At 40.7% G+C, this 15637-nt stretch overlaps 1 protein-coding gene across 1 annotated transcript in view; it reads right to left on the bottom strand.

Moving 5' to 3' along the window:
* Positions 1 to 5271: 5271 nt before the first annotated feature.
* ST8SIA2 (ST8 alpha-N-acetyl-neuraminide alpha-2,8-sialyltransferase 2) overlaps positions 5272 to 15637 on the bottom strand; it is an 89807-nt gene continuing 79441 nt past the window's right edge. Inside the window, exon 6 of the mRNA XM_027851389.1 lies at positions 5272 to 10745. Coding sequence (XP_027707190.1) covers positions 10460 to 10745 — 286 coding nt within the window. The 3' untranslated portion in view covers positions 5272 to 10459. The remainder of the gene's footprint in view (positions 10746 to 15637) is intronic.

The raw sequence follows: 15637 nt of genomic DNA, 5'->3' as shown, positions 1-15637 counted from the left end.
TTACAGAGAAGCAATTGATTGAAAGGGGAAGGGAATTCAAGATCCTGCTGTGCTTCTCTGTTCACTGTTTTATAAACCACATTTGATTTGGTAGAGCAAAATTTCACCTTGTAGGATCTCCTCCGTGAATCCATGTATGTCGAAATAATATACATTGCCTTGACAGATGTAACAATGGAAATAACTTTGTGCAAAGACTCTCCATTATTATCAAATAAAGGCTTACAACAAGGAGACCAGTGCTCATCAGAGGTGTTTGCCACCATACAGTGTAAATGGTCCTTCAGATGCTCTTATTTGCATATGACATTGAGGTGATTTCAGCAAATACTGGAATATTAGAGGACATCTCAAATGTGATCCATAATCACTTTAAAGAATTTGTGCTACATGACTGGCCCATCTCCTTTACCAGTTGTCTTTCAATGATTTCCTTGAACTGCTTTACCTACATAATTATTTGTTGGCAATATGCTATGTAGCAAGATCAAGGGATAACTGATGGATAGACCTAATTCTCCAGTGATATCCATACAATATAAGAGATCTAGCCAAAATCTCCAAGCTTATTGAAGGGGTCCTAATGGAGGATTTAAAGGAGAACATGGACAAGAGTTGCGTAGGATGAGGAGTTGTTGTTGTTGTTTGTCATGACTTGCAAGTGAATTGGATTTCAGTGAGTGAGGGCTGTGCAAAGTCACTAGCCTCACTTTCTCCTCTGAAGCCATCTGCATCCAGTGGCAAGATATAGATCAACATGACTGGAGATGGTCCTGGATGCAGTAGGAGACCTTGGCCTTTTTAAGCTAAGGTCTTTCCCAGGTCTCAGTTCCACTGAGGCAACACCCATTCAGTGATTAAAGCTAGGTTAGAAATACGGCAAAGAATGGCCTTTTACCTAGTCAAAAAAAAAAAAAATCAATCTGGAAGGGGAAGACCCTCAGGGTTTCTGGCCAAAACAGAAACAGTTGCTATTTACATTCACTTTGAGACATCAGGTATGAAACAATGACCAGGTGGGGCTTGGACCTGGACCTATTTTTGGCCAATTAACCAGAGCCAGAGTGATTTGGGTTTAAGACACCATCCTTAAGAAGGAAATCTAGCAGGTAACCCCCAAGATATCTTTTGAGGTTTCAGCCATCAAAATTTATATTTCTTTGGGCAGAGCACTCACAGGTAAGGGTATTATAGCCTATGTGGACAGAAGAAGGAAGAGAGGAGAGGAAGAAGGTAGGAAAGGAGCTGTGTTGCCCAACTGGAATTGGACAGTTGGGTCCCCAGTGGGGCAGCTCATATTACTCACAGGTTGTTGTTTGTCCTTCATCTCGAAGAGGGCCATGACATCAGGAAGGTGACGCCATGACTTTCTAATGAGTTGGATTTAAGTGAGAGAGAGAGAAGATGTGGATGACTTGTAACAATTTTTTTTTTTTAAGGCAATAGAAGTTAAGTGACTTGCCCAGGGTCACACAGCTAGTAAGTGCCTGAGTTCACATTTGAACTCAGGTCCTCCTGACTCCAGTGCTGGTGCTCTTTTCACTGTGCCCCACCTAACTGCCCCCTAAAATACTCTTATATTTGAAATCACAAGTACACTGAAGTATCAATGTTTAATAAGAGGGTGAATGAGGATGCATATAGGCAGTTTCAGAACTGTCAAGCAGGCTGTCATCATCTTGGGTTCCATATTTCTCCAACAAACCATATTTTAACCCTAATTTGTCCTTTTTTGGGGGGGTTATGTGTCTATATAGAAAAGGAGAGATATTTGCCAGAGAACCCGAGCCAGATAACAGAAGTTTATTTCATGTTTCTGATTCTTTTAGAAGTAAGGAAATAGTTCAATGAACACAACGGCAAAGTCCAAATGGAAAGGATTAGGGTGAGGGAGCTGAGAGCTCCATGTTGTTGGATAATGGGAAACTGATGTAATGTACAGCAATGATCTGTCTTTTCTCCCAGTAGCTTTAAGCCTCTTTCCAACATTACTCACTCTATTGAACTTAACAACTTTGTTGAAATATGAAAGTGGGTATAAAATATTCCCATTTTTTTCAGATGAAGAAACTGAGGCTACAGGAAGCTTCATTGTATGTGAGGTCAACTTGGTTATAGTTCCAATAATTCAGAATCTGCTAGTGCTTCCTATTTGTCAATCAAAGCAACAAAGTTTCAGAAAAACCAGAGAACAGCCCAGTGGTCCAAATAGAACTTTATAGGAAATAACTATAGTCAAAAAAGGGACAAATAGGAAAAATGAGCAAAACATAGGACGAATGATTCAAAGAATTCTAAGCCTGGGAGGGACTCAAATCAGTCACTTGATCCCTCCGCTTGACTATTCACCAACAGTAGCAATACATGTTTACAAATTCATCACCACATGAATAAGTTAGCCAAAGCTATCATGAGTCTTGTCTTCTCCAGTCTAAACATCTCCAATTCCTTCAGTTATTACTCAGATGTCATGTATTCAAGGCTCTTGGTTACCCTCCTCTGAACACTCCCCAGCTCACCCACAAAGGTTCTCAACCCTAGGTGTGAGCTTCCTTACCACCACTCTATTATTCACAATGAATATTTAATTGCCTTTTTTTTTTAAACTCTTCTACTCTCTTTTCTCACCACTGGAGTTGCCTGCTCTGTGTATTCACGTAGTCATTTTGTCATCTTGGTTCCATGAAGAGTAGGCACTGCTTCAGAGGCTAACTGGACATTTTCCCAGTTGTCTGTGAGGTTACCAAAGGCTTTAGCACCATTTCATAGGTTATGGAGGAAGAAGCATTGGTCTGCCTTCCTTGGAAACTCTGCGTTGTGACAGCATCATAGGAATTTCCCCAACTTATATTATTAAGGCTGTTCAATTCCAGTCCCATGCAAAAAGTTGCCATCCTAATATCCAGAATGTGATGTAGCTGTTGCTACAGTATCACCAGGTTCTATCTCCCAATGACATGGTGGTTGTGGCTTTTCTTGTTCCAGCTGCCACTAGTGAAAAATTACCACCTACTTAAGACCATCCTAGTAATGGTATCCAGTACCTGGTAGGTGGATTGGGTTGCTCAGTGCTAGGGTAAGAAAAGTCAAATCCAAAGAGTTCTCTCTTCTCTAGGCTTACTACTCCTGTGTGTACCATGGCCTCATATGACTTGCTGATGAAAGTTTTCCCCTCACTGGTCATCTGTCCTACTCTCACTGTTCTCCCTCTCCTCCCTGGACTTTTATTATCTTTTGTCCCACCTCCAAGACATAGGCTAACTCAGTTTACCTAACACTAGTATGTTGATTCCGTTTCTTAGAGGATCTGATGACATGGAGGAAAAGCATAGTAGGAAATATAGTTTCCCAGACTATGTTACAGGCAAAGTGGTTCCAAGGAGTTGTTATCTTCTACACTTCAATAAGTCATTTAAAAAATGTTAATAACCCCGTCCTCAGATGGGGTTAGCAATGCTTTATAGCAGAACTTACTTTCTGAGCAGATTCTTTTCTCTTCACAATAGGGGCCATGGACCCCCCCTTTTTTTGTATAACAGACTATTTTCCACTATTTCATGTAGTTTACTTTGCTGTCAAATAACAATAATTATTATGATAATACCTCGTGTAATGCCTCTACTAGAACAGGTAATAATTGTTTCTACGTAGACTTCTCGGATTTGGAGGTGATTTTTTCCCCTCTCATTTCCCAAGGCAAGGAAACATGACCAAAAGGAAAGCACATTAAAAGGAATCTCTATCCTCCTCGGCCCCCCATGGAGCAGCAGCATGGCCAAGTGGAGAAATCCTGCTACCTCCCTCCTCTCTGCATGTTATCTTTCTTTTTCTGGGGTTCTCCTTTTAATCCTGTCCCTGTCCCGAAGTGTGCATTATTTCCTTGCCTTAGAGATAAAAAAAGAAATCCAAACCACAAAATTCTATGAAGATCCCCTCCAGCTCCCACAGGTAGTACCAGATTCACTTTTGGATAGCATTATTTCTGTATTTTTCAGAGTACTTTTACACCAATTTTATTTTATAAATCCTTCCAATAACCCAATGTAGTAGGCATGGTATCATTAGCCCCCTTCTGTAGATGAGAAAACGGGCACAAAGTGGACCAGTGGTTTGTTAGAGATGTAATCCTACCTAGGTCATAAAAAATAGAATTTTAAAGTTGGAAAGGGTCTCAGTGCTCATTTAGAAACCAGGTAGGTATTCCATTCCCAGTCTAGTATTCTTTCTCCAAAATTACACAGTGCTTCCCTTCTTGTAGCAATCAAAGAACTAATCCCAGAGTTGTTATCAGAATAGGTTAATTTCTCACCAGTCATCCTGCCACTTCCACTGCAATATGAAAAAAAAAATAGTCTTCGGTTTTCTCAAGATATTTTCTCAAGCATAATAACTTGAGAAAATTGTCTAGTTGTTGCATCCTCTGTAACATCCAGCTTCCCTTTAATATTATCATCTTGAATGATCTACTCTTCTGTACAAACGGTTCTATCCAACAATCTCAACTTTTGTATCTTATTTTAGAGCAAAAGTTCATGACATGATTCCACCTAAGTTAAAGGGTGGGACTTCAGAGCTCTTCCAAAGGTAAATTTAACTTACCCTATCAGCCAGATACAGTAATATCTTCCATATAGTTCACTTAATGTTGCCTTTGTTTAGTATCTGCTGACATCTCTTTAATATTTAGAAATGGCATGGAGACATTCCATTTTTCTAAAACAGGATCTGGGGTTGGATAATGAACTAGATCTAAACCTGAGTAGAAGCAATGGGCAGAAATTTGAGAATTTGCACCATCTTTATAGTGACACCAAGCTTGTTTCCTGAAAATAAAAGCCCATCTTTTGATATCAATATTTTTCTGATGATTGTGACTGCAAGATGCAGTATACCATAGTCTTTAGGGAATTAAGGTGCTAAGTCCTCCAAAGGGAAATAGAGAGGCTTAGATCAACAAATAAATGCATGGCAGAAGGGAAAAGGATGTCAGCAGAGAGATATATGTTTGGAAAAGGAGACAGTCCAGTCATTAGCAAGTACAAGAGACAAACAATGGATATCTCATGTGGTCTGCTGCTATACTATGCCTAGGAGGCAGCTGGTGGCACAGTGGATCACTGCACCTGGAGTCAGGAATACCTGAGTTCAAATCCAGCCTCATATACTTCTTAACTGTGTGATTCTGGGCAAGTCACTTAACATATCTGTCTCAGTTTTCTCAGCCTTAAAATGGGGACAATATTACCTATTTCACAGGGTTATTGTGAGGATCAAATGACATATTTGTAAAGCACTTAGCAGAGTACCTGACACATAGTCAGTGCCCTTTCCTTCCTCCACTCCTCTCTCTGATCCACATAATGTCAAGAAGGTTAGAGGAAGGTCCTGGGCATCTTAGATGGATAACCTGTAGAGGATTTATAGGAGGATATGATCTAGAATTGTACAGAACAAGAAGGTGGAGATGGGGAACAATCTGCTCCCCTGGAGGGAGCACCCAAATTGATAAGATCACAGATCTATTGAAATATGGAAGAAATGGCTACTCACAACTTTTGCTGAACCTCCCCCAATCTGACTTTGCTAGAAAATATAAACAAGTGGAAGATGAAGAAAGATCAAGAAGGACTCCTATTTTTGTTACTTTGGTAATTTGGAGGATTGCCCACCGATAAAGGGTGAAGATTAGTTTGATTGTGTGGTTATTTAGCTTAACGTAGATTAGTTAGTGGGATTAGTTAGATAGTTAAACAGTGTGGTTTGGACTCTGAAATTTCAAAGTAGTATACCTTGCCTCCAGATCATTTGGTCAAATCAGGCGTAACCATCATGGCTGCTACTGATCAAAATTCAGTTTCTACTCCCATAAAATCCAAGGAAAACTGAAAAATGGTCTCAGTTTAGTTCTTATGGACATTCCCCCTTCTTTGGCAGCTGGCTCAATCACCAAAATGGTACACATTTCTCATTACCTTTGTTTTGTGATTTGTAGGGGGTCCAAAGATGGGGGGATCCAAAGATGGGGGATCCAAAGACGGAACGGACTAGAGACCAACCTCCACCTAAGCATTTCACAGTAGTTACCTTAGGTCAGGACTCTGACAGGAAGTGGCATCCCAGAATCATAGGATCTTCAGAGATGGCAAGATGCCCACTCCTCCTGCCTGGGCTTCCTCTGCTCTCTCTGAATAGAAAGAGCAATGCAGACAGAAGGTGAGATGCTGAGGCTGGAATTGGAGGCTCGATTTGGGATGGGATAAAACGAAGAACAGGAGCAGATTGGGCAGGCTGTGCTGCTGGTGTCGTTGGGGATGCTATTAAGGATGCTCACACAGCAACGTACACGTCTGGATTCCCATCTGATCAACGTCAATATACTTTTCAGTATTATTCATTTTGGAAGAAGAGCCTTAATTAGGCATGAAGAGATTTATCAAACAGCAGCCTCCTGGAGCAGGTTGGTCTCTGTACCATCTGGTCTGATGGTTTCTTATCCCGATTGGAAAATCAGCAGAGAAGATTTATTAAGACCTGTAGCTCCAACAACCCCTGCCTGGTAAAATGCAAACAGCTTTCATCTCCACCAAACCAACAGGAGATTTCACTTACGCAGACAAGCATACATCTCTAGGTTCATGGTAACACATACTCTACCATGAGCATATTCTCTCTCTCTCATTATGCAGATGGACGGAGAGTTCTTTGCACTCATGTTCTTTGAATATGACAAGGGTGATACTGAATTACTGCCAATAAAGCATATGCTTGAAGTAAATTTTTTTATGGTATTAGGAATATTTTGTATTGATTAGTCTCTACATTATAGTGGAAAGAGGGCAGGAGTAGGAGTCAGAGGACCTTAACTTCTAGGCCCAACTCCGCCATGTGCTTGCTGGGTGACTTTGGACAAATCATTCTGAGCTTAGATTTCTTCATCTCTAAAACAGGTGGACTAATTCTGGCCTTCCAGGGTTGTTGTGAAGATCAAATAAAACTTAGCTAGAATCATGGAGTCATGGAATTTTAGAAATGGAGCGAAGCTTAGTGACAATCTATCGATGAATGTACTATATTAATAAATTATAAAGTGCTAAGAAAATGTTATGACCATTGCCATTTCTTACTTTCACTGGATGAGTCCCCTGTCACCAACATGCTTGCAATACAGTTGGCCAAGGTAAGTCTATGGAGGCAACATAATGTAGTAGTAGAAAAAATACTGGGTCTGGAATCAGAAGACTTGAATGCTAGCCCTTAGGTCTGATACTTATATTAATGGTGTGACCTTGGGCAAAGTGACCTATCTGAATCTCCAATTCCTCATCTGTCTTAAAAGGATGGTAAAAATGGTTCACATTGGTATAGTGATTCACAGGTTACAAAATATTTTCCTCAAAAAATTCCCATAAGATAGGGCTTGAAAGTATGATCCCCATTTTGCAAAAAAGGAAACTGAGGCTCAGAGAGGTTATCACTTAACCAAGGCCATAGACAGGGCTAGGAATCAAAGATCTTCAGTGCTCACATGATTTACCTATCTCACAGGGCTCTTGTAAGAAACAGATGAGATTATAGGGTAAAGTGCTTTGTGATTGTAAAGTGCTATAAAAATGTGAGCTATTGTTATTGTTACACTCCCACCCCAACCTCCCCCACACCATATACCAAAGCTAACCTGTCTATACAGGGATAGAAGCCATGACCCCAGGCTTCATTAGTATTATGATCTAATCAAATAAGCCAATTAGGTAAGAACTTATTGTCTGCTTCCTTTAAGTCTTGGTGGTCAGATGGAAAAGGACAGGAAGGAAAAGCCAATGGAGTCATTGCTGCTGCACAAAGCATTTTGCTAGTACAAGAATCAACAAAATTAACCTTATATTTCTAACTCTTTTCAAGAAATAGATGAAGGAAGGTTTTCAATCACTTCCTACTTCTCTAAAAGTACAGTTCACCAAAGCAGACCCTCAGGAAGAGGCCAGTCTAACATGGGGATGAAAAGCAAAAATCAGTGGCGCAAGTTATTTCTGCATACAACTACCACTAATGTCAGTTTAAGGAGCCAGGCCAGAAAAAAAAATCAGGTAAACAATTCGGACTTCTTCAAGAATCCTCTCCATTGGGAATAGTGTCTGCTGGCTAGAACATAAGGCTGGAATTCTGGACTCCTGGGTCCTTTTCCTGACTTGCTGCTGACTTGCTTTATTAGTTTTGGGGTTAACCACCAGAGTCCTTTGTGTCTGAGTTAATCCAACTAGAATATGCTGGCAATGTCACTTACCTGCTCCCTCTTGGGCTCTGTGAGCCTTGAAAATGAAATGTTCCTAAAACCCTTTGAGATCTTCAAGATGAAAGGCTCTAGAGAAGTGTAAAATATGATGGCAATTATTTCTGCTTCCTCTAAGGAATCTATATCATCCAGTTCTCACTGAAGCTATCGGCTGTTGCTTTTAAAATTTTCATTTCATGATGAAAACTAAAAATCTAAACTCTAGAACAATACTACAAAGAACAAAACAAGTTATAGCAGCAATCACTGCCTTATCCTGGGGAGTATTTTGTCCTGGGTTAATGGCTTAGGGGCAGCCTTCTGTTAGCTTCTAGCTACTATCTCACCAGCCATTAATCTGAAGCAAATATCCTGTCTTGAATTGCTATTGATTAATTATGTCCAATCTCATATGTTTAGAAGCAGATCTTGATTGTTTTTCTCAACTCCCTTCAAGGTAATGGTTTTTCACTTAACTTCAAAATATGTCTTAAAACATGATTATTAAACAGAGAGTTAATACAGCAATGAAATCAAGACAACCCATGCCCCATATGCAGTATCCATCTCTAACTGTGACCCAGGATTCCAACTCTTAAGTGACTGGTTCTCAGCCCATGTTTCCCCAGGATGTCCAGTGGTTTGCACCCTATAGTCGGCTTTACAAAAGGGAAAGATTATACAAACCTTAGTAGGAACAAGTCAAATTTCACAAAATCCCAAAATAATTGCATCAGTTGTGGGGGGATAGGAGAGAAGGGAGGATTTAAACCTCTCCTTGCAGAGTCGGAAAGCTAAACAAGAGAGCCAAGCCACACTACCTGACAATCAGGACAAGAAACTGACAAGAAAGTGACGTTGAAACTGAGCAGTCTGGTTGCTTTGACCACACAGAGTGAGATGCAGAACACAAACGGTGCTGGTGCTGAGAAATGAAACTGGATGTCTAAAATTCTTTCAGGTTTCACACTCTGGGGCTTTGTGTGAAATGAGGGAAGGCAATCTTATATATTTTACCACGATGACATTTATCTTGACAGTGCCCTTTCAAGCCTTGGCTTTGGATTTCATTGCTGCGGTAGCTTTCAGTCCAATCCCTGACCTTATATTTTAGCAGGAAGGAAGGTGAGTTAACCCGTGGGGAGCAAGAAAGAGACTTAAAAGGTGACTTTGATTGGTATGAGGTCAGATTATAATATCCTTTCTCTTACCCTCAATACCACCTTTAGGTCTGTGATTCCTTCTCTTCCTCCACTTCTCCTAAATCTCAGGGCTTTTCTCTCTTTGCCACTCCAGAGAACATTTAGAAAAGGCTAAGCATTGTTTGACACTCTTTTGTTTTTGCCCCAAGTGTGGCTCTGACCACCTCAGATTTTTTTGTTTTTGTTTTTGTTTTTTGTCTACAAGAATTGATCTGGTTTGAATGATCAGAGTACTTTCAGGGTCATCTTTCTTTCTCTGCTTCAGCCAGCAGTGGTGTTCATGCTGGCATCATGATTTTGTAAGCTAGAAAGCCAGAGTTCATTGCTGATTTTTCCAGTTTGTTTTATGAACTGAAGCAGTGTCCCATCTGGAACACAGTGATGGGCCATGAGCTTGTCTCCTAGACAATTCACCTAGAGTAAATAAACCAAGGCCATCCACTAACATGCCCCAACCTGTGCTTCTCGGTTTCTTGCCCCTCTTTTCTGTTGAGCTCCCATCCCTTCCTCCCTTTTCTTGAACAGTATCATTTTTAAAACTAAACCCAGTTGCCAACCTCTAGGTTCTGGATCACCCAGAATCCACTTCTCTCAGAGACACAGAGCAGCTGAAAATAAATTAGCCTTAGCATTCATCCATCAGCCCCCAGAATCCTTCAACCCAGGACACTATGATGTATCCAGTGCTGGAATCAATTTCCTTTTGAGTCCAATCCTCTCACTCCCAAAGACAGTGTCTCCAGATCAGGTAAGTCCTCAGCACCTTCTTCCTGTAACTTGTCTGCTATACTCTGGATGAACACCACATAGTTATAATACTCAGGTCAATATATATATGCAAGTATATATATTCTTGTCACTGTTTTACACTTTAACAAAGAAAACCACTAGCCTCTGCTCATCCTATTGTTTTTGCCTCCCGACCCCCATCTGCCCGTGGTGTAGCCTGCAGGAAACGTGAGCCACGGAATCTTCTTTGGCAGCCATTTTACGTGGCTCCATCACACTCACCGACGGTCAGTTTCAAAGCCCCCTGTTGGTGCAAGGTCTTTAGGGCTTTAAACTCCAAGGGCATGGTATGGGGGCTGGCCTGGGATGTATAGCCATATTTAAGGCTGTCATAATAGTGATACTTGACAGGGTTCTGATTCTGATCTCGTGGAAAGGGCCAAAAGCCATAGAGGTAGATGGTGTTGCAAAAGCGTGTGGCCAGAGTATACATCAGCAGTCCTGTGGTGGGTCTTTTGATGTGTACTTTGTTTGTCAGCCAATACCTGAAAAGAAGAGTAAAAAAAAAAAAGCCCACAAGTTTCATAACTCACTGTTTCCTGAGAAAAAGCACTTTGTCACACCCTAGAACTGGCAGTGTGCTGGATCTAGCTCATACAGTTAAGTTTCTGGTGTAAGCATTTGTACCTTGGAAATTGGCAAATTAGGGCTTGGTTTATTGTTTTGTTGATGGTCTTTAAGAAAGTGATGGAAAAAATGTTAATAATACAGATTAAACTTAAAAGTATGTTGTAAGTACATTCCCCCTACCCCCAAGAGCTGGTTGTTAAACATTTATAAGCATGCCCCTGCCAAGAACCCTCTGACCCACTAGTCCCAGTTTAGAAACAAAGTGTAAAAATCATCAGTCGTGGAATTATCCCTTCTAGCCCCATATGATTGTTTCTTGCTCTTCAATGATTAGAAAAATTCAATGTTAAGAGCTGGAAGGAATCTCAGAGATCATTTAATCCAAGTCTCTCATTTTATGGTTGAGGAAAATGAGGCCCAATGGCTTGATTTCTGTTGGGATTTATTTGCTTTAGGCAAGCTTCTGATTGTCTTTATTTTTCTGTCAAAGGGCCCAAGTTTAGTCCTAACTCTGCTGTTCATTCCTTGGGTCCCCTTGGACAAATCACTTCACCTTTTGGGGCTTTGGTTTACCAATCGGTAAAACGGAGGATTTAGAATAGATGGTTTTTTAATGTCCCTTCTAGTTCATGAACCTATGCTCTGGCTGACAGGGCTGCTGGATTTTATTCCAGGTATTCCCACAGTGGAGGTAGGGAGGGATGGAGGAACAGAGTAAGACACATGCTCTAGAGGGTAGCCAGCATTTTGGGTCAAAGATAGCCTCCAAGGGACAACTGCCCCTAATGCTATGTGTCTTCTGGTGATCTCTGACTTTTTCATTGTTCCCAACTGTGAAATGGAGATCAGTGATACTTAAAAAGGTCAGAAGCAGGATCTGAACACAGGTCCTCTGACTCCAGAGTCAGTGTTCTTTCCAGTATACAGTTTTTATCCTGATTCTGTCCCTACCTGGGTTCATATTCCACTTCTAACACTTAATAGCTCTATGACATTGGACAGGCCACTTCATTTCCCTGGGCCTCAATTTTCTTATCTATAAAACGAGGTTAGACTACAAGGCATCTGAAGTCCCTTCCCAGCTTGAGATTTATGTGTCTGTGAGTCTACTAATTAGTTGAGTGACCTTGAATATGTGACTTAAACATCTCTGGGCCTCAGTTTCCTCATTTGTAACATGAGGGGGTTAGGCTAGCTAATCTCCAAGACCCCTTATAGCCATGATCATCCATGAGGTATTTTCTGCTTCTCCAGAGATAGAACTTTGTAAATACAGAATGTTATGAGTTCAGTTCTTTGAGCCATCATCCCTCTTTCTCCTGTCTTTATGACTCATAAGGACTAGCTCCCTTTGTCTTTATTAGCCAGCTATACTTAAAGCTTCAAACATGATTTCAAGCATTCCATTCTTTGAATGCCTCTTTCCCCTCTGCATCACAGGATCGGTTCCTCCAAAGATCAGTATTTAGATGTCATGCTGTATTCCACAAGACCATTCCTTATTTCCTCAGTTATTAGCATCTTCTCCCAAATATTACTTTGTGTTCACTTTGTTTGAATTTTATATTTATTTGTTTTCCTCCAGTAGAATAGAAACTCCTTGAGGGCAGAGACTTACTATTTTGTCTTTGTATCTTTGGAGCTAATACAGTGCTTGGCACTTAATAAATCATTAATCTTAAACAAACAATACTTGTCAACAAATTAACAAGAATAATCTTAACAAATCATTTCTGAGTGAATGAATCTAAGAATTACTCCCTTACATACAGTCGATTCAATGGCATAGGGAAGAAATGCCTCATACTGTGAGTTCTGTCTAAAGATCCTTTCTGTGGAATCCCTAGCTTACTTCCTCCCATTTGCCACTTTAAGAAAATCAAAACAACTCTTATCATAAAAAATAAAACTAAATAGTACAGTGGAAAGAGCACTGGCTTTAGAACAAGAGGATCTGAATTCAAAATCTGACTACTACCTAAATGGATTTGGACAAATAATTAACCATCTCTGGGCCTCAGTTTCCTCATCAGTAAAATGAGGGGATTTTTCTCTGGGGTTCCTTCTAGATCTTCAATCCTATGACTAATACTCTGCATTTGATGTAACACCAATGAGGTGACCTGTCTTAAAAAAAAAAGTAAATAATTAATGCATTCCACAAACAAAACTATAGATATTGCCATATGGTAAACATGAACACTGTTGAAAATCACCTTGGGGTCCTCTTGAGCACTGTTGTATTCTGGTAGTTGAAATACAAGGCTTTTAAAAGTCCTGCTTGGGATTTTATCACCTACTTGTTTCCCCAATTAAGTAATTAGATGGAGAGAACCAGTGGCTGAAGTAATTGGTACAACAGTAAGCTACAAAGTATTGTCTTTATGATGTAGTCATTTTGAGAAAGGAATGAAGCTTCCCAGAAGAGAGTTGTGTGTGTGCTCACAAGTGTGCTTGTATGTACGGTAAAAATGGAACTTCCCTGCTTCCTGCATTTGCTGGCACTACGGCCCATTGAGCAGAGGGCATCCTCTGTTGGGATGAGTGCCGGCCTAAGAGGAAAAGCTCTGGGAGGGGGGTGGGGATACTCCTTGTTCTCAGCTGCTATCTCAGCCAGCAGATGGAATTTCCCATTGAGGCCCCAGCTGTGATTTGGCTTGGATTACCCTGGCTCTGCATATATTTCCCAGATTGTCATGGAGAATTGGTTTCTCCATCAGCTGGTATGGTTGCTCATTCACTTTAGAGGTCCCCACCCACTTAAGGCTGGTGGAGCTATAGTTAGAAAAGTGACAGAAAAAGAACCAGGGATCAAGTAACCATATAAGCAAATCTGGCTGCTTTGTTGACTTACTTTCCTGAGAAGAGTGAAAAAGCAGCCTGGTGGAGTAGAAAGAATATTGGAATCAGGAGCCCTGGGTTAGAATTCTGTCTCATGATACCTACTGGTCTCGTGCTCACAAATAAGTCCATCATTTCTCCCTTAATGCAAGAATGATGAGCCCTAATTTAGGCACATAAGGCCAGTTTTGTACAAACACTGAGATCCTAGGAATCTGTTGTTTCTCAGTTGATTAGGGGGGAAAACTTACGCAGAATCACCTGTCCCAGTGACAATCTGGGACAAGACTTTCTTATTTTCTGGGCAGAAAGTTCTAATTCCAAAAACATTTTACCTATATCAACAAGGCTTTTCTTATCTCTTCAGTTGCTCTGGCCAATTCAGATCATGTCTGTGTGGTCAACATGCATACTGTTCCTTTCCTTAGGATAACAGCTGGGATTCGAAACAAAAACCAATTAATTTTTCTTCCTCAAATGAGGCTAGCTGGGTACATCCTGGATGCTGGGTTGATGATGCACCTTTAATATTCCAGGTCTAAGACTTTAATTAGAAGGCAAGGAAATCTCCAAGACGGCAGTAATTATTTTTCAAATTAGCTGCACCAATCGCAATAACTATTAAGCTAGATGTTTCACAAACATAGATAGCAATAAATGAAAAGAGCAGAATTTGTTTCTGTAACGTGCATCCTTCCTTCTCTTCGGATGTCCCAAGTTCCTCTCCCTGCATGCTGAGGCTATGGTTACTCCACAGTCTAAATAAGTGACAAAAAGAACTTCAGAGCGTTAGAATTTAAGTCCCTTGAAGGCAGGGCCTGTCTTTGCTTAGCACAGTGACTGGTATGCAGTAAGTGTTCAATAAATGCTTGTCAATTATTATAATTGTATAGCACGTCTCTCCAGAATGCTCACAACGTGATGTGGTTATGTGGAGTATGTCTTAGAGTCACTTCAACCCCCAGGGAGAAGCATTTCTATTTTTATATTGCTGAACTGGGCCAGATGACATATTAAGTCTTGCTTGCTGAGGACAGTCACAAGAAAAGTCGGGAACAGAATTCCCGGATTCCAATTATCTTTGTTCTACCCATCATTCCATGTTGCTCTTCAGCTGATTGGCTGGTGTTTGAGATTCTCCAGCCAACCAGAGTATAGACTAGCTAGAATGAATAGGGCTTGCCTTGGCATAGGTACAAAATCCAAAGTGGCCCTGGGAAACCTCTTGATCCATTGATACTCTTTCTTTGGAAGCTCTGGTATCATGGATATTTCCTAGGGTGAAGTGATTCACCCTTGCAGTCTGGCTACAGAACCAGATGGCTTTGGCTTGGGAAGGATGGCATTATTTCATGCCTGCAAGTGGGGTCCATAGCTTGTTAATGATGGAGTACTCAAGGCTGGGAGGGGAGGCCAGCTGGCTTGTTAGTTGGGAAGTATCAGAAGCCTAGACTCATTCCTGGGGTTTTTCAGTCTGAATGGACAGGTTAACAGGGTACCAGCTAGTAAGCTGCCAAAATAAAATATTTGTAGAATAGGATATTTGTATAAATCAGCTGAGGGAGCTCCTGATGTTTGTGTTTATTAGGAAGGATATTGTTCTCTTTAAGGTATTACCCTGAAAACAGGGAGTGGCACAGTTCTTACCCAAATGGCCTGTAAGTGGAGGGGGAGGCTGTTTGAGGGGAGATAGTGGATTATCAGAATTGACTTGCATTCTAGAATTAAATTTATACCACTAGCTGGTTGTTCTTTAAAACTTTGCGAGGGTCCAGGTGTTATATTACAGGGGTTATATTTGTTAGAGAGGTAGAAAAAAAAAGCCTACTGACTTCATTTAATACTCCTCATTGGGAGTAATTGTTCATTCGTCCATTCATTCATTCATTCATTCATGCATTCATTCAACTTTAGGCACTGAGTCTTAAACTGAGGTTGCTCCCTGGTTCAGCATCACTTCAGAAGA

This window comes from Vombatus ursinus, unplaced genomic scaffold (genome assembly GCF_900497805.2).
Source record: "Vombatus ursinus unplaced genomic scaffold, bare-nosed wombat genome assembly UNPS02009205.1, whole genome shotgun sequence".
NCBI classification, from domain to species: Eukaryota; Metazoa; Chordata; class Mammalia; order Diprotodontia; family Vombatidae; genus Vombatus; species Vombatus ursinus.
Note: the sequence above shows the minus strand (reverse complement) of the source record. Positions and strands in the feature narration are given on the sequence as shown.